This window comes from Nipponia nippon, unplaced genomic scaffold (assembly GCF_047370975.1).
Source record: "Nipponia nippon isolate SJK-2023a ecotype South Korea unplaced genomic scaffold, ASM4737097v1 scaffold_2, whole genome shotgun sequence".
NCBI lineage: Eukaryota > Metazoa > Chordata > Aves > Pelecaniformes > Threskiornithidae > Nipponia > Nipponia nippon.
The window spans coordinates 111,678,546-111,704,564 of NW_028262336.1; the positions used below are offsets into that span (position 1 = coordinate 111,678,546).

The window sequence follows — 26,019 nt, forward strand, 5'->3', positions numbered from 1 at the left end:
TAAATCCACTTTGCAGCTAAATGACTGATTTTAATTTAATGATTAACATCCTCATGCTTATATAAAGCTTCCTTATCCCTTTATTATGAATTTAAATGTTACTTTGCATTTTCTGAGTGTCAACATACATAATAAGGCTTGACTTCCTTTTGAGAAATATCAATAAAATAACAGCTTCTACTGTCAGGCTCTGGCACAGTTCCCAGTTATTGAGCTACTTGAAACAACATTTGTCATTTCTAAAATCCGTTTCTTAGCATAACATGGCATAGGCTATAGAAGTTTAACTGCTGCCCTCTTTTGGGTAGGATAAATACTGCTCATCTCTGTCGAGATACTCTACCACCAACAAACAGATACTGAATTATCTCAGTGTTGGGAGCACAGTGATGGAATAGTTTTGTACACAGCATAATATCCTTTAATACCCCAAATTCCACATGCTGCTTGTACCTTCCTTTACAATTAACAGCAGCTTGCCTATAAAGGACTTCTGCGGTCAGTGACAGTTTCTGTGTCTCCCCGTTCTTCTTCCGAGGTTCCTGTGGGCACCCAACAACTCCGTGCTGCAGGACACTGTGGATCACAAATTCATATTGTCGGCATGAGTTTCAATTGCTTACAGAATACCGGGGAGAATAACATAGGTTTATCCAGTCTCCGTAACCTGATTTTCAGATGGCTTTCTCTTGCACTGGGAAGCTCAGAGTTAATATATACTTATAGTAACATGAACATATTGTGCTTCTGTTAAGACTCTTTCCTCTAGTGTCTGTATTTATTTTTAAAGCAAGTAACAGCAGTTAAGTGGTCACAAGGGGGATACCAGAATCTGTCAGAGTAGATACAGGTAAACGTCCCAAGACAAAGGCAGTAGAAATGTAGAGGCAGAGAAGGATGTTTAAAGCCCAGCAAAAAGACATTAAAGAACACCTGTGCCTTTGCAAATCAGCTTCTAGTTTATTTTTAAATCCTGGGATATGAGTCAAAGGTGAAACATTTCCCTTTGAGTCCCTGCACGGGGCAGCTATAGCTGATCAGCCCCTGTGAGAAGAAGGAAGAGGTGGGCAGTATGGAATCAGTGGAGATTTGGGGGGAAAAAGCCTGTCCCTGGGTGGCACGCCTTCCTTCCTCTTTCATGCTTGTTGCCAGTGGCCAAAAAGTGAAATGAGGGGAGATGGAGGTTTAGAAAATGTGTTGTTGTGTGATCCCTCCAGTCTGCCTTTGCCTTGGGCTTCACTTTTATCACTGAGGTTAAGCAGAGGAGATGCAAAGGCTTGTCGCTAGGATTATTTTCCCTTCCCCATCACAGCTCTCCCTAACAGACTCTTCAGCAGTGGGTTGAAAGATGGATGCCTTGTGTGTCGTATCTTTGAAAGGTGCTGAAACCCAGTTCCTAAAAGGTGCTTACATGCATCTGATTTCTTAATTGTCTCTTGCCTCATTTAGACAGCTCTGGCAACTCTCAGGTTTCTGCACAGCTGCCACAAAAGCCCCCCCTAAATCCAAATCCCATGGGGTCCCTGAATTCATGGGACAAAGATGCTCAAACACCAAACCTTGCCCCACTCCTTACAGGCTGCTGAGGGTCCTTCTTCAAGCTAATGCCAGGTTAGCACAAGATAAGATTGTCCACCTAGACAAGGGAGTGCTTACCTGACCATCAGAGCCCATTTTGTTAGACATGTTCTGGGTATCTCTAAGGCAAATGGTGGCTCATTGTGTCTTGCTCATTAGGGTACTGGAGTGGGGCATAGGGTGAACTCTACCTCAGAGCAAGATTTTTCATTTTCTTTCTTCCATATCTGAAGGCAGATGCTACTGTATAACCTGTACAAACTTATATGGGTTTTTTTGCAAGAGATTTGTTTGGTAAGTGTGTATTCATCTTTTAAAGGAGTGTCTTATTAACTGGAAATAGAGTTGGTCCCTTGCTAGCTTAATATTGCTATTTATACAAAATAAAACATCTTTAACATGTGAAATCAAGAGAGCTTCCATGATACAACAGCCAGTGGTCTGACGAGATGGACTGTCACAAGAAGGGTAAGAGAAACTTCTGGCTCCAGGAGAGGCAGAGGTCCAACACGAGCCCCATGAGGCCACTGACGATGCTCAAGTGAAAGCAGCTTCCCACTTGTTCACAGGTGAGTCAGCTGGGCTTTGGGTGTCTAGTGCCTGTGAACAGATGCAGCTCTCTGGCCAGAGGTATCAAATGGGTGGCATAAGTGTTGGGTTTTTCTTTATATCAGACTTGGCTGTCTCAGGTGGCTCCCTCAACAAAGGACTGTATTTATTATAAGCTTCTAATAAGATACCCAGCTTGCCCTAAGAATTATTTATGGGACCTGGCTATGTAATTTAAGGCTATAGAAAATACATGACACCACAAGTTCAGGCCCTGATGTCCCTTTTGTTGATCTGCTCTCGGTGATCTTTAAGGCTGAGGTCCGGATGTCCTGAGCAACCGCTGATGCTAATGAGAGCTGAGAGCATTCCATGATCTCAGGAGATTAAGCACTAACCTTAATAACTGCTGATCTAAACTTTCCCACTCCAGCAGCCAAGGAGAGGAAAAATGCTCTGGAAATTTAATTTAATCTCTCAGGACGAGCATCCCCTGTGGGCCTCGTCCCCACTGCTGGTCCGTCTCCTCACAGAACACCTCAGCCACTGCCTTTGAGGGACTTGCTGACACAGGGCTAAAATCTCAGCCTAAATCTGATCGCTTTAGACATTGTCCAGTCTTCACATAAATACAACCAAGTTAACTGTGTAAAAATTTATGTTTGTGATGTTTGTCACCTCATGAACTGGGCAGAGAGGACTCGGCATTTAGTCACTGTGGAGCTCAAGGCTAATCATGTCCCACAGGCTTGATATGCTGGAAAAGCATTTCGTAGAGTGAAACGTAATGATAATAATTCCCGGACCCTGTAAGAAACAGAAGCCAACAGTCACCACTTCCCTGCACCGCCATGCAGCGGTTGGTAGGGGCCATCTTGTGGTAAGACGCTCGTACACTCGTTTTAAAACGGTCCATAAGGAGATACCATTAGGTTAAAAAGAACAATTTGAGTTTCCTCTGACCTTTTTGTGTAACTGATAGTATTTTAGTAACCCAAAAATGAAGATGACTGTGTGATAACCATTTGCATTAAATGCAGACTGGGCAAGGGCCTGCAAACAGTCAGGCCTCAGCAACAGGCCAAGCCAGACTGCAATGAAAAATAGATTTTATCTTTTTCAGGTAGATTTTAGAAACTTCTCAGGTTTTAACCTTAATTGCCTGGCAGTTTTAAGAATGGCGTCTCAGAATACTTTTTAAAATAAATACCATAGTTACGACAACTCCACAGAAATGCTAAAACAAAACTATAACAAATTTGTGACACACAGGCTACCCCAGTTGGGGTCATCATCTTCACGCTGGAGCAGAGTATTGCAGGCTGTCGTACGGCCAAGTAAGGAAGCAAAAATAGTGGTGTCAGAGCTGAATAACCTTTGAAACTGTGATGGAGATGCTCTGCTGCTGCGTATTTTGGCCAAACCACAAAGACGTGTAGCTTGGCTTCCTTTGAAGCAGAACCAAGACAACTGCCACCTCAATAGGTGCTTAAAACAACATTACACCATTTTGTAAACAGCAGTAAACTGGTTGTCTTCTGGAATTTTCCAAATATTAAAAAATAGTAAACAAAAAAGTCCTTTTTTGCTTTAATGTCTTGACTTTTGCTAATAAAACTTCGAAATTGAATTACATTATGTATTACTCTAATATATTGTTCTCACTGTTGCCTAGGCTGTATCACTACTTACAGCTTAAAGAATATTAATGTCTAACAAGTGGCACTTACGTACCTGTTTTTTAATACTCGGTTTTCAGAAAAGCATCCATTCACAGAGCTGACTATAAGGTAATCCTGTGCTTCAAATAACTGGCAACAGCAAGATATTTGAAGAATAGTTCCAATACAAAAAAAAGAAGGAAAAAGACACCTAGAAAGGACTCTTATCTTCATGCCAGAGAAACTGGATCAATCACTGCGTTACTCTGGGGAATACTATTGCTTGAGGAGTCAGCCCTACCCTGCTCTTTCTCAGTTTGGACCCCAGTTTAGGGGTGATTGTTGCCAGCCAACTCGCTTTCCATCCGTGGTCATGTAACAGTTAGGACAGACGGATGTTGGGGAGCAGCTCACCTGTATCAGGTGAGGAGGAATGCGCACAGGAGCATTGCTCAGCTCAGGCAGGAGGAGACAGTTTTCCTTTTGCCTTTAGTTGCGCTAGAGCGGCTGTTCTGCCTCCCTCCTCCCTCCACTATTGAGAATACAGCACCCCTGGAGTAAGTACAGCAATGCCTTACACAGAAAGAGAACATGAGGAAAGGAAGGATGGGATTCAAACACAGGCAGCTGGTGGTCTCTTAGGCAGCTTCAGGTAGCCCATGGACAAGTTTACCAGCAGTGTCTGGATACAGTCCTGAGTTAAACAGGTCATGGAGGCTGAACCATCCTGTGGATTCTAGAAGAGATTCCTCCAGTCAAGGATGCTGTTGGTCATCTGGGAATCTTGCATGGCTGCTACCAGCACGGGAGGGAGCATTTTGCTAAAAGTGCTTCATGAATAGAGAGAAGGTGAATCCCAGGGTGCGATCCATCCTGCCTCTGGAATCCCACCTCTCTCTGAACAGTGTCATAGCGTTTCATGAGAAGCTGCCTCCAGCAATGACAGCTGTTAAAGGGATCCCTCTGGTGTTGCTCCTGCTCCATCCTGCCTCTCCCTGCTCGTTCTTGCCATTTGCCACAGTGTCATACAGTGCAGCTTCCATCCCTCAAAACACTCTGTGTGACATGGGTGGCCAGTCCCGCTTCATGAACACTATCTTCACCAAAATATTTGGAGTAGAGAAACTAGACACACTCCGTCTAAATAAAGGTGGATGTATTTGCAGGATTGGCTGAAAAAAATGAAGTTGCCTGTTCTCAAATAAAAGTTAATGCAGTTGCCATCGTTATTCCAAGATTTTGACAACACTGAGAAAAGATGACTGATATGTATAGCTATGTCAGAGTTGGTACATCAGCTTCCAGTGCATTTCCTGCCAATTTGGTAATAACCACTTCCTGGCTAATAAACACAGTCTCAGAGTTTATTTGCCTTAATCACCTTGGCCTTCCGCTTCAGAGTTCATCCAGCCCAAAACAATGCTATTGCATTTCTTTTTTTTTTTTTTTTTAGACACATCCTGATGTCAGAACTACAGCTAGCGAAGGAAGAGGACAGGGGACATTGCACTGCTGGATCCCAGAAAAGGGAGCTACTGTTAGTGGCATTGCCTGAACTGTTGAAATGTTCCTGTGTTGGATCCTACAGACCTGCTATTGCTTGTTGTGATGTTTCTTCCCATTTTTTCAGCATATTAGCACTGATACACATTTTACTTAAATTACTCTGGATGGGTTATTCCTAAATGCAGCTGCTGACAATAAGTTATACCTATGGTAGCAAGTAAAACAAGTTCTGCACTAACAGCTTTGAAGAATGGAAGGAGTCAAAACAGTAGCAATAGAACAAAGCAAACACAGTCATCACTTAATTCCTGTCACACTTACTGTCCCAACATCCCGACAGAAAACCTCCTTCAGCATTTTGTTCAATGTGTAAGTCCTTTGAATGCTAAATAGAAACAATCCAAATCTAACTCAGCACAATACCTTCTTGTTACACGTGTGGCATTTCTCCCTCCTTTATCCATACCAGAAGCCACGTTTGGATGATACCATCTTCTCTCTAAGACAAGGTAAAGGACAATTTTTAGTCAGTACTTCTGCTCAGAGAATGGCACTTCCAAGCCTTAGAAATGTCTGGTTCCACTGCATTTTACTGTGTCACCCTTAAACCTTGACCCCTCTGGCCTCTTGAGCAATTGGAGTCTGAGGGAAACCATCCTCTGAGAAACTCATCAATAATACTACCTTTGAGGCTAATGAAACTGTTTATCTATCTTGGTTGTTCTAGCCATTTAGGACACTGTTTACTCTGATGCTCACTTTCAAATGGCACATTATGTAGAATTACTGAAAAATGTGCTGGCAGATGCTACAGCTAAGTCAGGTGATTTGCACAGGGAAACTTCTGCTTATGAAGATGAGTAATCCAACAAATAATCTTGTTTTCTTGAGATAAAATCCTGATTGGGAATGTTTTCCTGATGGCAAATTATCAATAAATTATCAATTTGCTTTTTAAATTAAAAGTTATAAAATAAACTGTCAGAACATTTACAAATGACGTGTAGAGACTGATTATCAATTAGGATTGCTGCCTTCATTTCTCCACAGCAGGACCCTTACCTACTATTTTTGATCGTATAGGACAATTACTCTCAATATTTAAATTTGACATTGGTTGTTTGCTCACCAAGTTGTTTTTTTTTATTAAGGGTTAAGCTGGCTTTAAACTTGTAATTTTTTTCATATAGTAAATTCATACAGTAAATTCATAATCAAGCATGCTTCTAAGGGTGATGCCCCCCAAATCCCCAAACCAAACCCAATCCAACCCCTGAGGAGTAAGAATGATTCTGTCAATCCCATGGTATTTGGGAAGCAAATTTTCAAAATGTGTAACATAAAAAAACGTATCTCCATTATAAGATTGTTACTGTTCTTTCCTCAATGAGCAGCATTTTGGGGAGCAGACTAGGCTACTAATGAGGCTGCTGGGCTACCAAAACTGTGATTTGACATTCTGCAACTGTACTATCTGAATAGATGCTAGGTGCTCGCTCTCGTTCCTTACTGCCTTGACGTTTCAGCACCGTGTCACCCTCTTCCCAGGACAGGTGTTGTGTGACCGTGGGACTATGTGGATCAGGGAATTAATCTTGCTGAAAAATAAACCAGGAGAAATGGTAGATTATTTTTTTTGGTTAGGAAAGCTGCCCAGCATGGGCCACTGTGCAGCTTCACAAATGCTTGTGCCAGAACAGTGCAGGAGGCAGCGGAGAGGAAGCAATGACAGGATGAAAACGTTGCGTGTTGGATTTGTGTAGGTGAGGATTACACAGCTAACGGCAAGCTCGCTGAAGCTGAGCTTGACCATGCTGCTGCTCCCCACCACCCCTGCGATGCCCCCTTGATTGTGCTGGTGTAATTGTGCAACTGGGCAGCAAACTTAGAGCAGAGAGTTTGGCCAAAAAATAACCCAATGAAATAGCGGCTGCTGATTTTAGCTGGATTGATTTTTCTAAAGCACTTCAGTGCATGGTGACATGGACAGTCATGCCAGCACGGTGAAGGAGCACAGGGAACTGGGGGGGGGCTGGAAGGTCGGGGTAGGACAGGCAGGGTGAGGACTGCCTGAAGTGTCCCTCTTGCTGAAAAATGTCAGTGTAACTGTAATGAGACTAGCTCTGTCACTGCAGGAAAATTCATGAGTACAGTCCAGCCTGTCATGAGTCATCGTTCTCCACGTTACTGTTTTTCTTTTGGAACAGATCACACATTGATTTCAGGTCATCAGCTTTCCTACCTTGTGCACAGGCTTCCGTGGGAATTACACCTGGAATAGGTCCTGAAGTTTCATGCGTATGAGACCAGCGGCTCATCAAGAAAGAAGATTGTTTCACAAATTAAACATTATGGTTTTCTTTATTCACAAGATGTTTGCAAGCAAACCGCAATTTTAACAGACCTAGTTCGGGAAGCTGTGTTTGCAGCAAATTTCAGCTGTTTACTACAAATATTCCTTTGAGAAGTTAATACTCAAGGCTGCTTACGTAAGAGATATGATGCCTTATATCATAGTGTAATATTTCAATTTCTGACTGGCTAAGCAAATTATTATGTGTTTGCTTTTCTGGTCAACACAAACATAATCACAAAATAAAACCATTATGTGATTAAATAAATCAAAGCCTTTATCTGAAGAAACAAATGAATGCAACTTACTTCATCTACATTATGAGAATAATCATGTCAATGTGACCTCACTGACAACATTATACATGGACAACTAATAACAAAATCATTCTTGAAATATTTTTTAATATCCTTTCCTTTGATACTCTGTTAACTAGGAAAGAAGACAGGGAAGCCATGACACGAGAAAGCTGTGATGGCCTCAAGGAGGTAAAGCATATTCTGATGGTGCATTGGCTCATAAAATCTTCATATCCATACTGCTCAAAGTACTCATCTTTGACCCCAGTCATTATGTGAATGTATGTCCTAAATCATAGAATCATAGAATCGTTAAGGTTGGAAAAGACCCTTAAGATCATCAAGTCCGACCATTAACCTAGCACTGCCAAGTCCACCACTAAACCATGTCCCTAAGCACCACGTCTACCCTTCTTTTAAATACCTCCAGGGATGGGGACTCAACCACTTCCCTGGGCAGCCTGTTCCAATGCTTGACTACCCTTTCAGTGAAGAAGTTTTTCCTAATATCCAACCTAAACTTCCCCTGGCGCAGCTTGAGGACGTTTCTTCTCGTCCTATCACTTGTTACTTGGGAGAAGAGACCGACCCCCACCTCGCTACAACCTCCTTTCGGGTAGTTGTAGAGAGCGATAAGGTCTCCCCTCAGCCTCCTCTTCTCCAGGCTGAACAACCCCAGTTCCCTCAGCCGCTCCTCATGAGACGTGCTCTAGACCCTTCACCAACTTCATTGCCTTTCTTTGGACACACTCCAGCACCTCGATGTCCTTCGGGCCCTCTGTTCCCCTCAGAAGGGAGCCGCCTATGACAATTACCCTTCTTTTTTTCTTACCAGTGGCCATTGTAATGCATGGGGCTGACTGGTTCCCCTTAGTCAACCCCCTTGGATGGATCACTGTCTGCATCTTCATCCTCCTGGCCCTCAAGCTCCAGAGCCTCGTACCTATTGTGTAAGGGCACCTGGGAGGGTGAGGTCAGCCGGGAGAGGATTCGCCTGCTGCGCCGAGCAGGCATCTGTTTCCATCCCCCTCCATCTCTTAGGTCCTCTTCTTCTGCCTCCCTCAGCTGTAGCACTAAAGGGTTAAGGGGTTGGCCACAACTGTACCTGCTTTGAAAAATAACTCCAGGTTGGATCTTGAAAAGCACAGATCAATAAAACTTTTATATGTATCTTGACAAATTTGTTGAAATGATACTTAAAAAGAGAATGCAAAAATGCCTAGAAAATCATGAGATGCTATGCTAATGTTTAACTAGCATGCTTTCTGTACAAGACAATCGCATAGCGTTACTTAAAAATTGTGATAAAAAGATGTAAAAGGGAAAGGCAATTTATATTTACTTAGTCTTTCACGAGACTGTTTAAGAAATTAAGTGGCTCTGAAATGAGAATTCAAATTCCTAATAAAAAGGAACTGGTTAAAAATACAAAAACCTAAAAGAGATTTATGCTGTAACTGATAAAAATTAAGAACAGGTGCCTCAAGGTTGTGTATTAATTCCATTATTGTTTAAGATATTACCATCTGGAAGGGGAAATATTAGATAAAAAATCTGCAGATTGTACAAGTAAATTAATTATTTAAATTAAAACAGGCACAGGCCATGGTACCTAAGAGGTTTAATAAGAATATATGAATGGACAATATGATATCAAATGAAAATTCAATAGTGACAAATACAATATAATAAACACTGGAGACAAAAATGTAAACTATCTGTACACCTTCAAAGGGTCTAAGTTAATTTGATCAGCTCAAGAAAAGCACACGTGCATGAACATAGGCAGCTTATTGAATACCTCTGGTAAACATGCCGCATAGCCATGAAAGCATGTAAAATGTTAAAATGGTCAGGGAATATATCATAATATTAAACAAATCTGTGGAATATCTCCACGTGGCACCTTTCATCCAGTTCCACATCCTCTCTCTAATTTTTAATTTTTGATGGAGATGAGAAGAGCAAAAGGATGACGTATTCCAGGTCTATCTTCAACCATTAAAGATGTGGATGGCACACACTGAGGACATACAAGTCCGTATCTGCCAGCTGTTGATCTACTTCCACCTTCCTCTTCAGCATTTCATTCTCACCATCTCTAGATACAAGGCATAGTATCAGATCTCTATAAGGTCTAATCCATAATGGGAATGCTTATGTACCTATGCATTTATTGTGAAGAACCAAAAAAACTACAGAGTCAAACCATTATTTTATTCCAGATTAAATTTTCTGGAGTTCAAAAAAAGTTGTTCTGTTGTCCCACAGAAAATTATTAGTTAAACTAGAGATGCGTAAGATTGTTAGAATGGAAGCTATCAGAGAGAAAACTAGAATGGATTGCATTGGAAAGAAAACGGGAGAAGAGGATCTTGACCGAAAACTTCTAGAGCCATAAAGAGCAATCTATTAATAACTTTCCTCCCATTTTCTTGTCAGTGGCAGCTTATAGTAACCATGAAGTAAGGCTAGTGTCTCAACAGTGGAGTAAGCGTACCCTAGCTGGACCCATCAAAAGGGCGGACAGCACCTGAAACATATAAATGGCAAGCAGTAGCGGTCACCCAGGATTGTTTGGCGACTACCAGGGGAAAACCTCTGACTGGAATAAGGTGAGATATCTATGCGAAGAACTGTGATCTTGCAATACCCCCCTGGAAAACCAGAGAGAAGCTGAGACTTGTCCATCGACCTCCCAGAACTAGAACACCAAGTCTGGGGGACCAAAGGAAAACCTAACCTAGGAAAAACAGCTTGAAAGATCTGTCCCCTAGTTCCCCCATGCTGACATACCGGAGGTAGAGCAGCAATAAAAGGATTTGCTGACCAGTTTCTTTAGCTAAAGTCACAGAGTTGGCTGCCAAGGTACCCACTTGCTACCCTGCCAGATCTCAAACCAGAGCAAGCAAAGCAAGATCAGGGCTCTCAACTGCTGATGGAGGGGCCGGCTGGGGCATCTCAGAGAGCTCCCACTAGGAAGGGCTGGGTAAATAAATGGGAGTTGGGTACATAAATGGGATGCGGGTATAACTTTGGAAAGAGTGGTTAATCTAAAATTTTTTATACAGCTGCTTGAGACTTCCAAGGCCCTCCTCCAACATGGAGAAAAACTGAATTCCTGTTCTGAATTTATCAGAAGGATTAGGAACTTCTCTATAGTTGTTTATATTAATTGCTCTACACAGAGCTGGTTCTAGCACTAAGACAATCTGCAGGGAAGTCCCTGAGGGGCTCATGAAGTAAAAAGAGATGGTATTTCTGCCACATACACCGCATTGCAAGGGGGCATGTCAAGGGGTGGAAAGCCTATAAATAGACCCAATTTTAATACTTTTACAAATGGCTTGAGAACAAAAAGTAGAGCACGTTAATGAAATCTGCAAATAGTACTCAGGCACATTCCGTAAAAGATTATTAAAAGTACTGTAAAAGGAAAAACTAAATTACTTTGATGCATGGAATAATAGAAATGACATGGAAGTTTTTTACTGTCAGATTTCTGGGATTAACACCCTAAAATTCCTGCTGTACTGTATGTGTGTGCATCAGGTGATTTGGGGACAACTAAGCCACTACAATGATGCAGATGTGAAACTACCGGAGGCAATTTTACAACCTTAGTCTATGCATTTCTAACAGAGCTACAGAAAAAGCAATGCCCTGGTAAAATGTAGTCTGGAGTATCATCATTCTGGTGGTCATTTTTTGAGATAGATCAACTCGTGTTAGAACAGGAGAAGCACTATTTATGGGAGGGGACTTATTTATGGGAAGAAAACTCTTCTAATTCTATATGAACTCACAAAATGAAGAATAAGGGCAACATAACTTTCTAAATATACCCAGAATAAACATGAGGAAGGAAGAAAATCTAATTGGGATAAAGAACAATATCTATGCCTGTGCCAGCAAGCTAACAGCAAATAGAGTGGAAGTAAACAAGTTGGAAGGCAGAAGGATTTACAACTCTGAAAAGTCAAACTCTGGAATAGCTGTTCAATAAGAGATGTGAGGACAAGAAACTTAACTCACCTTAGACACTATTAGCTTATGCATGGCTGCACATGACTCTGCAATGTGAGGGGCTTAAACTTAAGACGTGTAAGGCACTTCTGATTTATCATGTTCCTCTCATGGATGATATACAACTTTTTTTTCCTGGTTGACATCATTAGGCTGTCATAGGTCTGGTCATACCAACTATCCAGATGGACAAGTCTAATCTCTGATACGGCTAGCAAATATTTGGACTATCTGGTATAACTGGAGCTGCTAAAGGATCTTTTTAATGTCTCAACACACCAGGAAAATGAAAACTTTTTTTTTTTTTTCAATAAAACAGTCAAATCCACCTCACACTAACAGAAGAGTTCATTTCGAACAGTGTTGCAGTGTGTTGCAGGAGCCAGTAGGGAGATGCAAAACAGAGGAAAGACTTCTATTAGTTCAAAACTACGGTGACAGTGGTTATCCACCCTGCAAACACGGCAGGTAAGAGTCATGCCCACAGTTCATACTAACCCATCACCCAGGAATCTCCTTCTAAGACACGCTGTTATGTTCCATCCATACAACTCAAGGAAGGGGAGAAAGAAATCCTTTGAAAATCCTAATTTATTCCGGAACTGCCAAAGCTGAAAAATCTCATCCTTAAGATAAGCTCAGATAAGCACTGTACTCTGTCATTTGGTTTTCAGGGAGCTTGTGCAAGCTATAGAGCTGAGCTGAAGCAGCAGATTGCTTCTATATAATGACCATTTTGCCTGTGTAGCCCCATCTATTAGAGAATCTGTAACTGGCAGGGCAGTTGCTTTCTACTACGTGCCTCTGCTATATATGGAACAGAAATACAGAGAAACTAAATGATGAGTCCTGTTGCATATTTCTGCTGTGACTTCAGAAGTTAACCACCTTTAGATAGCCTATGTCCAACTAGCTGCTGGACCTTTCTCTGTTGCAATTGATTTCTTTACATGGCACATGCCTATGGCAATTGTTCAGAGGACAGGTCAGCCGAGTTATGAGCTTGCTTTCCCCCAACTGCCTTCAAAATGGGAAATGGGTAGATGATGATCTGACTTGCGAGTACTCCACAGTATTTCTGCAGCCAGGAGGAGAACTTTCAGGGAAAAGTTCTCAGCTTGTGTCACAGCTGCCTACGGGAAAACCTCCAAAGTAGTATAGCAGTGTTCCCAAATACTACAAGTAAAACAAGTCCATGCATGCGTGTGTGTGTACGTTTTAAGCTGCAATGGCTTCCTTGGCACCTTCTTCTGTGAGCCAGCACAGATGTTTCACCTGTCAGCTTCTCCAAACCCCTCTCCTTTGTACCTATATACCACACAGGGAGAGTCAGGCATCCAGATGAGGCCCATCAATTCCCCTAGCACTAAGACAGCAAGTCTTACCTAAGGATCTTGCTGAGGCCTTCCGCTTAGGTCCTTGCTTTTTATGCAGGGCCAGTGAGAACTTGGTTGTGACTTGTAAGCTACTGAGAGAAAGGAAAAGTCACATCCTAAGGTCCTGGGAATAAACTGTCAGGAGTAGGAAGTCCTTTGCAGGCATATTTAGAGCAGGGTCAAAACAGAACGTTTTCAGAGGAGAGACTAAAGCATCAGTACTGTAGCCTATGCCAATGAAAAGCATGACTTAATCTTGAGCGAATGACACTTATATGAAACAAGTAAGTGTCTAGAGACAGTAGCCTAAAATACACTGGTGCTGCATTGACCCCTTTTGGGTTGGGAAGTTTGCCTTCACAATAGTCTTGAGATGAAAGAGGCAGTAAGCTGGCAATCTGAGTTGGCATTTTGTGTGCTTGAACATAGATATCTGCTGCATGAAGATTTTTAAGTGTTTGTTACAGACAAGATGAAACAGGCTAGCTTAAGCTATCATCCTACCATTTAGTGTACCGGTAAAGTGTTCCCAAATACCCTAGAAGACCATGGTAGAGGCAGCACAGAGGCCATGTGAAGGAAAGCACACATGTTTTCCAAATACTTAGTTTAAGTTCTTGCTGATAAGCTTCCAAGTGTGATTCATAAGCAACATGTTCTGGTCAACCAGTCATAAATCCTCAAGATAACTCTGAAGGTCAAAATAGCTAAACTTGGTGACTGTTATGTTCAGCTCCCCCTTTCTCGGTACACTGAAGTGCTAACTGACACGGTGGTTGCTAGACAAGCAGAGCCAGGAAGAAATGGAATGTAAGCAGATACAAAACCAAATACAGCAGGTTTCCTGTAAAACAATTAATTCACTCACTGGTTTTAAACAATGCTTAACTCTTACTAGTACAGCTTCAAATACAGGAACAAGTGTCACAAGATGCCAAAAGTCTACATCTAGTAACACTGTCCACCTAGCCTACATTTCTTTCTTCTACTGACATTTTGCCTCCCGGTGTCAATTGTATCTACCCCAACGTAATGCCTCGCTTGTGAAAAGCCAGGTTAAGTGAGAGGTGTGTGCCTCAATTCTTGGGCGGAATGTTATTTTAATAAATACTGAGTGTGACTCAGTCATCTGCGTGTCTGACATCCTCCTGAATTCCCCTTCTGCAGGCTGCTGTTGTGGCAACTCGACCGCCGCTCTGGGTGTGCCGTGGCTGCTCCCAGCCACTGTCACTGTTCACTGCTCTGACAGCGTCACAGGTACTGCACACACACAGCTACACAATGCACTAATTCTCTATAATCTCATTCTTATCCTCTGTATCTCTGCCTGTGTACCACTGGTTAATATGGTTTGTACCTTCCTTCCAGTAAGACCCAGTCTTACAATGTGGAGGTTGTTCACTTAAATACCTGATGTTTTACCTCTTCCCCATTAACCTCACTTACGACACATTCCATTCCTAGTCAAACTCCATTCTTAACAAAACTGAGAACTTCAAATGAATTACTTGAATGACTAATCTATCTTTGCAGCACTGCATACAGTTGGCTTGTAAAAAAAAAACAACCAAAGAGCCAATGTCTACTTCAGAGTGTGAACAACCTGAAGGAACTCTTCTTCAGACACCAAATAAGTTTAATTACTCCAATGAAGCTCTCATTGTCTTTACTTGCAGTTGTAGACCTTCAGCGCTGCTACAAATAGACCCCAGAAATCAAGTCAAGACCCATAAAATAAGACACACAGCAAAAATATGAAGCCTGGTTTAAGCCCCTCACCAGAGCAATGCAAGAACTGGCAGGCAGAGACAGGTACTCTCCCAGGTTTCCTAGAATCTGCTTAATAATTTTCATTCATCCTGCACTTCCTCAACAAGAAAGGTAAGGTTCCTACTACGGATGAGCTGCTTCTCTCACAGACCTCTGATTTAGAGCTGGATCTTAATTTATTCATGAAAAAGACTTTGGGGAACAACAGGAAGAGTACCACTCTCTGCATCCTGAAGGAAAGGCGGAATAAGGGAGAAATGAATGCAGAGGCTTCAGCCAGAAGCAAAAGCTGTGAGGGGCCGAGGCGTGCCCTGGAAGATGAGACGTGCGGTCCTGTCACACATGAGAGCTCTGAGGCAAAGGATTGTTCTGACATCCTCCGTGAACATTAAGATGAATTGTCATTGAGAAGGGAAATCTGCAGGCTGCATTTGCTTTATCAAATCAAGTACGTATAAGCCTTCCCAGTTTATTAGTTCAAACGTGGCCAAACACAAACTGATTATCAGGTATGGGAAGAGACACTTTCCAATCAAAATTTTGCTCTTTCTCAAACTTTAAACCTATTTTCCAAAAAATAGTGGCTTTCTGCAAAAGCCTCAATTCAATCTTTCAACTTTATTTTTTCCCTGGCTTTGTTCTCAGAAGCAACTACCATTTTAGCCCAAGCGTACGTATTCTCTAAGCTTGTAATAGATACCTTGCACACAAAAACCTATATTCCCAAAATTTTAAACTTTGCCCAACTTCAAAGGCAATGGAGAACTGGGTTCATCATAGGAAGTACTGACCAACAGCACTGGGCAGTGCTACCAGACTTGCCTACAATAACTTCAGCAGAAGCTTTTCCTCAAGAGGGGAACAGTGACTTATGAGCCTCTGTAACCTGACGGAGGCCATTTGCATGGAAATCTAGCCAGGGTGTCTGGAGTAATGAAGCAGAATTGTTTGAAGTGACCCCATCAAGTAGTTCACACTGGTGGGAGATCTCCTGTGTCATGGAATATGAGCATCACAGACTACTACAACTGGAAGAGCTAGTACTGGAGCCACTACTCTGAACAGACTTCTGCTAGGCGCTGGTGAAAAGCCAGCAATAAATCAAAGGTATTGCAGGAATTTATTGTAGAATTTATTTGCAATTTATTTGCAAAATTTACTGCAGGATTTGTTGCAGAAATCCAGCCAGTGAAGGTAGATGTTAGGAAAAAAGTGCCTGGGAAAGGAAGCAAACTGGACGTCCTGCCCAGAGAAGTGAGGTCTACCGAAAAAATAAGTGCAGGCTATGTGGGAAGAGATCTCTTGAACACATTTGGGAAACGGGAGGGAAACAGTCTCAAGAACACCAGGAAATCAAGAATAGGAAATAAATCAAGATGCACGTCCTGATAGGAGAGGATGGTTTTGAAAGCTTCTACCTAACCAATGATGAAAGATTAATTCCTCCCAAGCTTGCCACTTGCAATTGTCATTGCGCTTTCACACTAGTGATTCACTTCCCTACTGACTTTGAATTCCTTATCTCATCTAATTTAGTGCTCAGTCACTTCTATTTCCTTACCTTAGACTTTGTCAGATGCTCCTGACTAAGACAGATCTTTCCTAGTGTTACTGTGTGCATGCATAGGATGGTCTGATTAACACATATTTAAAACAAAACAAAAAACTTAATTAATGACTGTTTTACTACCCACTGTTGGCTCATTTTCCTTAACATTTTAATCTTTATCCAAAACTAGCACTAGTTGGATGTTTTCAGCTGTGGAAGAAAGCAAGCTAGAGGACTGCTAGAGCAGGAAGCACAGCCTCCACTACCCACAACATTCTTTCTGGCAGCAAGTCCAAAAGCTTTGAACTATTTTAAGAGTATTAACACCACAAAAGAGGGAAGCGTTAAGGAAGAATGTGATGCATCTTTTTTAGCCAACAGCAGAAATAGCTTCAGCATTCACTCTGACAAGATAAATGAACAATCAGCTTTTCTAAGACTAGCCAAGAGAACATTCAGATTGTAATATAGCTGAGAGAAAATGTCACTACTTGAACATGTTCATTTTTACTGCGGATTACTCCACTCAGTCCTTCCACTGGAAATGAGGGCAAGATGCACCTGATGATGATATGGTAAAATGCAAGACTTTGTCTGCACATATTGTATACATTTGTGAAAGAAGAGTGGATTCAACGAACATGCTACTTTTGAAGTATGCTCAAATAGACAGCTTCAGGGGGAGATCAAACCACTATGCCTATTCAGGGAACTGACGGATGGATCCTAAGCTGTCATACCTTACCTGTGATGGAATAACCACCACAGCAGTATAGACTGACGACTGACTGAAAAAGGAATCTGGAGGCCCCAGTGGACTGTGTCATGGACAACAAGAGCAGGGCTACTCCATGAGGGCGGATAGATAAGCTTGGAACCGAGGCTGACCACAGGACAGGCAGGGCAGGGCCCTCACCAACCAGGGTGCAGTGCCATAGGATTTGGGCAGGGCTGGGTTGGTGACAGGTCTTCTTGAAGCCAGTAGATCAAGAGAATTATTAGTCCTCTTTACTCAGCACTTGTTAGATCACATCTGGAAAACCACATCACACTTTGGGTCCCCCAGTATGAGAAAGAAGTTGACAAATTGCAGTGAGTGCAGCGGAGGGCAATCAATCAAGATGGTGAGGGGTGGGAGCACATGCCCTGTGAGGAGAGGCGGAGGGAACTGCGTTCAGTCAGAAGGCTTGAAGGGGAACCCAAGAGCTTCCTTCCAGTACCTGAGATTATCAAGGAACTGGAGCAAAACTCTCTTCTGAGGTGCATGGCAGCAGGATGTGAGGCAATAGTCACATGGGGAGGTTCTGATTTAAGGGGAAAAAAAATCACTGTGACAACAATCAAGTATCGGCACAGGCTGGCCAGATAAGTTGTGCACTCTCCATTCTTGGAGTTTTTCAAGACTCTGCTGGAGTTAGAAGCAACTTCGTCAGAAGGCTGAAGAAGCAGAAGGTTGGTCTAGAGACCTCTTGAGCCCCCCAACCTGAACAACAGTATCCCATTTCTATTGCTCCCATGCCTATTCAAGTGTGCTGCTGAACACACAAGTCCACAGGAGAATGAGGGACCTTTGAGCATCCTGAAGAAGTTGTTGAAGAATCTGGTTTTGAATACAAGCTACAAGTACAGAAATACTGAAGTAGTCCTTTACTGAACACAGAATTCTTTAAAATAGCTTTTTTCATACTCTCCAGGTTTTTTTTGACGTTACCTTTTTGTACACAAACTTCTAAGTCATTAGCTCTTGTTTTGCTCATTGTGCAAACTCATTGTACGTTGCACTGTTTGCCCAATAAACACACTCAGGACTTCAGTGTGTTGCCACACTTTCACTACCTTCGAACTCTTCCATCTCTGACTGTTGGTTCGATTTTCCTTATACTCATCTCTCCTTTCAGTGCAGCCCTGCTGATTTCCCCACATTCTTCAGCTGTGAAGTTGAAGAATGATACCCTGAAATACATTTAATGTTCTAGCATGAATTACATTACCTCCTAGGTGAGCCACAAAATCAATCTTTTACATGGTTCTGTTGCTACTTCTAATCTTGTCTAGTAGTGAGCACTGCCATGCCCCCTTCAGCACTGAAAGCCGTCACTTCTTTTTTCAACGGGAAAGTTGTATTTCTTGCTGTCATCCCATTTCCTTGATCCTTTCTTCTGCCTTTGGCTATTACATTGTATCACCTGCATGGCAACATTGCACACTCACACTGGGTTTATGTGAACAGCCGGTGAGCATTCACGACTCGTGTCAGCCTGCTCCGTTAGCTGACATGTTCCAAACTTTGGAACTAGAGCACTAGAGGTCAGCTAATATCTTCTCAAGGTTAGGAGGATGGGAGATATACGGTTGGAAATGCCCGACTGCTGTTAAGAGCAGAGCGGTCTAGCGGGGTCTGGGGAACAAAACCGCCGGCGCTGGTCAGCAGTCCGCACCGTGAGGGACTTTGAAGGAGATCCAGCCCGCTCCTATGCACAGAACACCCCTTGGCTGCTGCAGATCTTCCAATTTAGTTTCATCTGAAGGTATCAAAGCTCCAGGTCTGCTCCAGTGTGCAAACTGGGGTGGAAACCATCAGATTTGTTTAAAAGGCAGACCCCTAAACTGAAACGGAACGCCAGTGAAGGCACGACCTGAGAGTCCTTTCGCTCCTACAGGTGTACAACGTTCTCTCCAGCATATTTTTCAGAGGTGACGCTGTCTTGTAACTCACATTCAATAACGTGAACTGAGCCCCAGATGGAGTCACATGGCGAAAAATGCATTTTAGGTCAGTTTTAAGCCTTGGCCGTTTATTTTTGTCTGCCATAAAGCATTTCCATTTGGAAAGCCGCTGGCCACCATGTTCTAAGCTGTGTATTAAAAACGAGTCCTTCTCATCCCAGCGAAGACCTGCAAGCAGGGCTGAAGACCAGGAACGGCGCGCAGACAGCGCCCGCGGCCTCGCCGGCGCCGCAGCTCACCGGCAGCACCGGGAAACGCGACCGAAGCGGGCAGCGCCCACAGGGGCCCGCGCCGCGGCCTCGCCCCGCCCCGCGACCCCGCCACCGCGGTCCGCGGCCCTGCGGCGCTCCTCCGCCCGCCCGCCGGCCCCGGCAGGTGCGGCGGCCGCGAACCGGCGGCGGGCCCCGCCCCGGGGCTCCGCAGGTCCCGCCGCGTGCGCCGGGCCCGCCCCGGAGGCGGTCGGTCGGTCGGTCCGTCGTCTGTCGGCCGGCGGGGCGGGAGGGGAGGAAGGTGCGCGGCGCTGGGGGCTGTCTCCGGCGGCGCGGCGCAGGCCCCTGGCTGGCGGCCGGCGGTCACGCTGCTGCGGCGGCGACGCCGCTTCGCCTCCGCGCCGGGGCCGGGGCTGGCCGCGGCGCGGCCGGGATTGGCTGGGCGGCCGCCTCGTCCCAGAATGCAGCGCATGGCGCGTCATTGAAGAGAGACCATGATGGCGGCGGCCGCGGCGGCGGGGGGGGCCCCCGAGGTGATCGCCCAGCTGGAGAACGCGGCCAAAGTGCTGATGGTGAGGCGGCCGGCGGCGCCTGGCGGCGGGGGCGCCCGCGCCGGCTCCCTCCTTCCCCACACCCCCCCCCCCTCCGCTCCCGCCGCCCGCGGAGCCTCCCGCCGCCCTCGCCCCTCAGGCGCGGGGCTCGGGGCGCGGTGCCCCCGCCGCCCCCTCCCGCTCCCCGGCCTCTCTCCCTCCCTCCTTCCCCCCTCGGCGGGCGGCCGCCGCCGCAGCGGGTCGTTGCCTGTCGCCCCACAGCCGGGCTCGGCCCCCGCCGCGGCACGGCGCGCCGGTCCTCCATGTGCCGCCCGCTCCCCTCCGCCCCGGGCAGGCTGCCCGCGCCCCGGCGGGGCGGCCCGGCCCCCCACGCCCCCAGCCCCCGCACCGCCATTGCCCGCCGCGCCAACCCGCGGCGAAGTTGCCGGTGAGGAGCTCTCCCTCCCTCCCTCCCGGCGGCGGCGGCGGCGGCCGGGGCCCCGGGGCGCCTCCCGCGGCAGCGGCGGGGCGGTGGGAGGTCGTGCCCGGCCCCCGGCCCAGCGGGGGCAGCGGGGCGCCGGCGGCAGCGTGGAGGCGACCTGGGAAGTGCGGCGCGGCGCGGGCTGAGCGCCGCCGCGTTCCAGAGCTTTCCTTTCGCTGGCGGAGCGGGGAGCAGCCGGGGGCGCCGGTGCCGCCGCCGCTGCGCTGGGGCAAAGCCGTTAGCGGTGCTCCGCGCCCTGACCTCTTTATTGCCGGTTAACCGTTCGTGCTGACTGCGAGCGCGTTGGGCCTCGTTGTCCACGATCGCGTGGAAGAGAAAGCCTACACGGCAAAGATCAGAACCGCGGTGGAGCCAGACGGCTGTAGCGACTGTTGATGTTAAAGCGTCCTCGTCGCGCGTCGTTGTAAAAGTTTTTTGTTCCTTTGAATGGAAAGCTGTATATTGGCCTATGTCGTTTACAGGCCTGACTTGCAGATCTTCTAAAAACGGCTCGCTTAAAGCCTTCCCTACAAAATTTATCTTACCAACTTGGGTGATTCCAACAGAAATAACGTTTGTAGGTTGTCAGTATTAAAGGGATTTCAGAAGAACCAAGTAAATAGTAGGAGAGTTTGCCTGGTAATTGATCAGTGACCAGAGCTTGAATGATTGCGAGTTTAACCGCTAGCCAAAGCGGCTGGACTGTAAAGTGGCAGGTGATTAGCTTTGCTCACAGGTGTCCTCATCAAAATACTTGTCTGTTACTCCTTGTGAAATCAAAGCCTGAAAAACGTTGACTGGGTATCCAAACAGGAAAGTAAAGGTGGATAGCTTACCAACAAGTGCTAATCCTTTTAGAAAAAAACTTCTCCAAGTACGTGAACAGTGATGCGTTTGAAGCTTTGAGCTGCTTTTGATTCATGCGTGCCTTTGCAAAACATAACTGCGGAGATTATTGGACGTTCTCATCATGCCCGTGTATCTCAGTTCTAAACATAACGCAGTTGCTGTAATTACCAGAAGTGTTTGACTGCGTAGGGGAAATACGTCATAAGTATTTTTATGAGACAGAACACGTGTGTGAAAAGGAAGCTGGCGGTTAGGTACTTTTCAGTATCAAACTGATAGCACGTGGAGTGGCATGTCCAAAGTTTTGCATCTGTGCTAGAAAACTTAACGTTACTTGTGTTGGCGTAGTTTCGCTAGCCTAGCCCTGCTGCCATAGAGAGGGAAATGCAACTTAATGTGGAACTTAAGTAAATAAGAATGTTAATACAGTGAAAAGATGCAAGCCTTTTATGGTTATGTTTGTGTTTCTGTTGAAGAATAGGTGCTAAACTTGCTGGTAAAACTAAGTCTCAGGTCTTTAAGCATGTGGTTGTTAGGATCTTTGTTGAATTTCTGGCTTCTTCTCTCCCTCCAGCCTCTGACAGTATGAAAGCTGACTTGTTGCAGTCATTAGCTTTTTCTTGTTCTTCTTTTTTCTTTTCCACAGCTGCTCTTGGAAGTCTCATAGACAGCACTGAACTGACAAGAATTAGTTAGATGGCTCTTCCTGAGGAAGCTGCATAAACCAGAGATATTTACTAAAGCTGTCCATGAGGCGAAGGACCCAGAATCAGGCTTTAAGCTGCTTTGACTCTAGAAGAGCTGTGAGAACTGCTTAGGGTTATTGCTTTGTGTTTCTTCTCAAAAATCATCAGGTCTTTGGAGCGATGAAGGAGAGGAGGAGTGCAGCTTGCTGTGTATGCTGCTTTACAAAGATTGATGTGAGACCCCAGAGACTGAAAGGGTTATGCACTCTGCTCCTGTTCTTTCTCACTAGCAACTGTGGAAAAACAAGGGCTGAACCGTGTTTCAGGACTGCACCTGGACAGTGATGATCTTAATTTAACTTAGCCGGGGGACTACACTGGTAAAATGTCTACCTGGGGATGAGGGCAAGGAGTAACTGTGTGTGGCAGCTGGGAGGTGTGAACGCATCAAACAAACTGGTGGGATCACTTAGAAAGGTATTTATGTAAAAATCTGCGGACTTGGGGGAGGGTGGTGAACTTGGTGCTGGTAATGGAGGTCATGCGTAGAGGCTGGCACCTTGCAGTGGAGCCGTACCTGAAGCGATGGGAAACGGCAGAGCTGTGAGTGGTCTGACAATAGATGGCAGCAAGTTTTAACTGGGCAGGGAGTGGTGGAAGGATTCAGTGAGGTTTTCTTGTGGCAGCTGAGACAGTAGCAATCTGTGCAAAATACAGTTGGCTAGGGAGGCATCAGAGGTGGTGCAACGTATCTGAGGATGGAGCAGGGAGCGGTGGTGGTTTATGTGATACTTCTCTTGATTTCAAACTGAAATACTGAGCCTTGGGGAGAATAATGGACTAGACAAATTCAGACATGCTAAATAAAAAGACCTGAATGTGTTTAATTAACTTTCCTTGAGGGTAAATATGGATTATCATGAGCTCTTCCAATCTTTGATAAGTATTTTCATAGTTTGTTTTTTTTTTTTTTTTTAATTGCTCTGGATTAGTTGAGTTTTCCTTTGGAAAACTAGTTTTTATGTGTCAGATAAGAGATACGTTAGTTCGATCTCATAAATTGCTGATCTTTATGGACTTTGCAAACCATGTCGTGCAGCGTATGAAAACTGAAAAGATTCAATCTGTTCTCTCACCAAGCTCCTCTACAGCTGTATAGAAATGCTTTTCCTTTGTTACCAGTAACGCCTTTCAACAGGTTCTAGGTAGCCCATGTTCAAAAGGCTTAGTTTGGAAAATGCCTGAAATTTGGTATAAGTTGAAGAGTTGTTATAAAAGATGAAGCTTGAGTTGTTATTAGCTGCCAAATGCAACTTTAAATGCTGGTCCTGTGACAGTTTTCTTTGGTGTGTGTAAGAGTATTTGCTATATAAAAACTATGCGCTTTTTGGGTACTTAATTCCTTTCTGGCAAATCTAACGGTGTTTACTTAAAGTAAGGTCCCCATAGTGCCTTGTAACTTAAAATGCTGTGCAGTCATTCACTGCCATAGGCTGATACGCGCCTTGGACCTGTGTGTCTGCGGCTGGGTGAAGACCGTACACCAGCATCTGTATGAACCGAATGAATTTACTGCTCCTCCATTTCCAACTGGCATGGCATCCCCTAAGCAAATGTATATGGTTCCTATCTATTATGTTCTGTTTAGCTCAGGTGGTAATTACTGCCGAATGTAATTAGTATCAGTTAAGCACTGTTTTAATAACTGTCTTCATGGATGAGAGAAGACATAGGTTGTATTATTGAGAAAAGAAATGTAAATGTCATCCCATAGGTGAGAGAATGAAGTAGGAAGCATGCGTAAGACTGTTTAGTTATTGCTGGGAGTTTATTAAAGCAGGCTGAAATTTTTTAGCATATGATGCTCTGTGACACCTAAATCTAAATTCACAGGTTATAGCTTGTTCCCCCTGCCCCCCTCCAAAAAGGGGTGCTCTGTTCCTACCTGCAGCCCCACCTTCTCCCTTGTGACCCTGTGCTGAAAATACTCATATTGCTGAGATGACATAGGAATTAAACAAGGGAATAGATTTCTGTCAAGTTAGCAAGGCGAATTGGCTGTTTGTGCAGCCATTTAAGTTGCAGAGCTAGCACGGGGGGGGGCTGAAATTAGATTGTTGGTCATGTACAGGGCTGGTCTGCCCCTATTAGCAGTGGTGAGCTGTCAGGTTGGCTCAAGTGTATCATATACCTTCACTGTACAATTTACTTGCTAACTCAGACTGTCTTGATATTAGAAATGTCAGACTTTTCTCAGAGGTGCGCAGTGAAAAGACAAGAGGTTACAGGTTTCAGAAAGGGAAATTCTAGCTGGAGAGTAGGCAAAAAGAAAAAAAAAAAAAATCTCCATAAGTATGGTTGGTGAAGGCAGTGGAGCAGGCTACCTGGAGAGGCTCTGGGATCTCCTATCTTTGGAGATGTTTAAAACTTGACTGAACAAGGCCCTGAACAACCTGATCTGACTTTGAAACGAGTTCTCTTTTGGGCAGGGGACTGAGCAAATTGAGGTCCAGAGGTCCCTGTCATCCTAAGCTATTCTATGCTATATGGGTCTGGGTGGCATTAACAGGTTCAAGGACACTTGAGCAAAGGCTTTTGCAGAAGAATTCCCTTCCTGAAAAGTTTGTAAATGTTCTCGTTTCACTGTGGTCTATTTTGGGGGTGGTAGGGGATTCACACGTTACTGTCTTCTCAGGGTACTACTTCAGTTTGTGGCTTGTCCTGCCCTTCTGAGGGAGGTTTCAGGCTAAAGTTGGGTAGTCTGACACTGGTCATACAAACTTCTCTTTGAGATGTTGAAATAAGCTTATAGAATAAGAGCATAAGGGAGCACATTAGTATCCTTAAAATCCAAGAACAAATTGTTTATATCATCTACGCTGACAATTTGTATGGTTGGCTTTTTTTTGACTTGCCTTTCTTGGAGTTCAGGACCATGACAATCCTCCTTCCATGAGGAAGTTCAGTTTCTGTCTTCATTGCAGGGCAGTTTTTCAGACTGAAGCATGGCTAATAGTAAGGGTGAAAGGAAGAGATGGACTAGTTCTGATTTTGTTATGACAGGCTGCCTGTTGGAAGAAATCAGACAAATGAATCATTCAAATGCTGAGAAGATTTGTTGAAGTCCTCCAAGTCATCACCCGGCAAAACAAGCTGGATGTGTGCTATGTTATGGCTGGATTAGACCAAACATCTGCCCAGTTGAGTTCTGTTTCCAGTGATGGCCTCTAGCTGCTGCTTTAGGGAAAGGGTCTGAAAAATGAGGATAATCCTTTCACTAGTATACACTTTACCTTATTTGAATTAGCAATTTCAAGAGCTCGAGGTAGCATCATTGTGTTTAGTGATTGCTGATCAACTTTTCCTCCACAAATGCATCCAGTTGTTTCTGGAATGTGTTTATATTTTTTTATTTTCTTAGTTTTTATATTATACTTGTCTGGTAGTAATGAGTTTCACAGGTGTTTTTGAAAAAAAACCCCAACATAATGTTAGTTGACAAAGCCTGCTGTTTGATCATATCATTTGTTCTTGAATTATGAGAAATGCCCGATCCGTTGTTCTGATTTTTCTTCTATGGTATCCTTTATGATTTTTATAGCTGTCTATCATATTGCATCCTCCAGTCACCTGTTAGCTAAACTGAAGGGTCTTGTCAGTTTTGTGTGGGAGATTCCCCATACATCTAATCATCCCTGCACTCCTCTGTAGGTTTTTAGATTTATGATACCATTTTTGAGATGGACTAACCAGACCTGCATTCTTTTGTGATGTGGGTATGTGAGGATTTTAGATGGTTGTAAATTTTTGGTATTCTTCTGTATTCCTTTCATAATAGTACTTAACACTGTGCGTTTCTTTACTACTTCA

General features: G+C 44.3%; 1 protein-coding gene and 1 long non-coding RNA gene across 3 annotated transcripts in view; one reads left to right on the forward strand and one right to left on the reverse strand.

Moving 5' to 3' along the window:
- Positions 1 to 367: 367 nt before the first annotated feature.
- Positions 368 to 19,673, reverse strand: LOC148055925 (uncharacterized). The gene is made up of 3 exons (XR_015704894.1): positions 18,659 to 19,673; positions 5,718 to 5,793; positions 368 to 576 (listed from the first exon to the last, which is right to left on the reverse strand). It is a non-coding gene; the product is annotated as an uncharacterized LOC148055925 (long non-coding RNA).
- Positions 19,674 to 19,961: 288 nt separating this feature from the next.
- Positions 19,962 to 26,019, forward strand: part of XPO4 (exportin 4) — a 79,197-nt gene continuing 73,139 nt past the window's right edge. The window contains exon 1 of one of the 2 annotated variants that reach the window (XM_087758419.1): positions 19,962 to 20,175. In XM_087758419.1, coding sequence (XP_087614545.1) covers positions 20,098 to 20,175 — 78 coding nt within the window. In that variant the 5' untranslated portion in view covers positions 19,962 to 20,097. Of the gene's footprint in view, positions 20,176 to 20,572; positions 20,582 to 26,019 lie in introns of those variants that run through there. The other variant, XM_087758420.1, reaches the window with a different exon arrangement.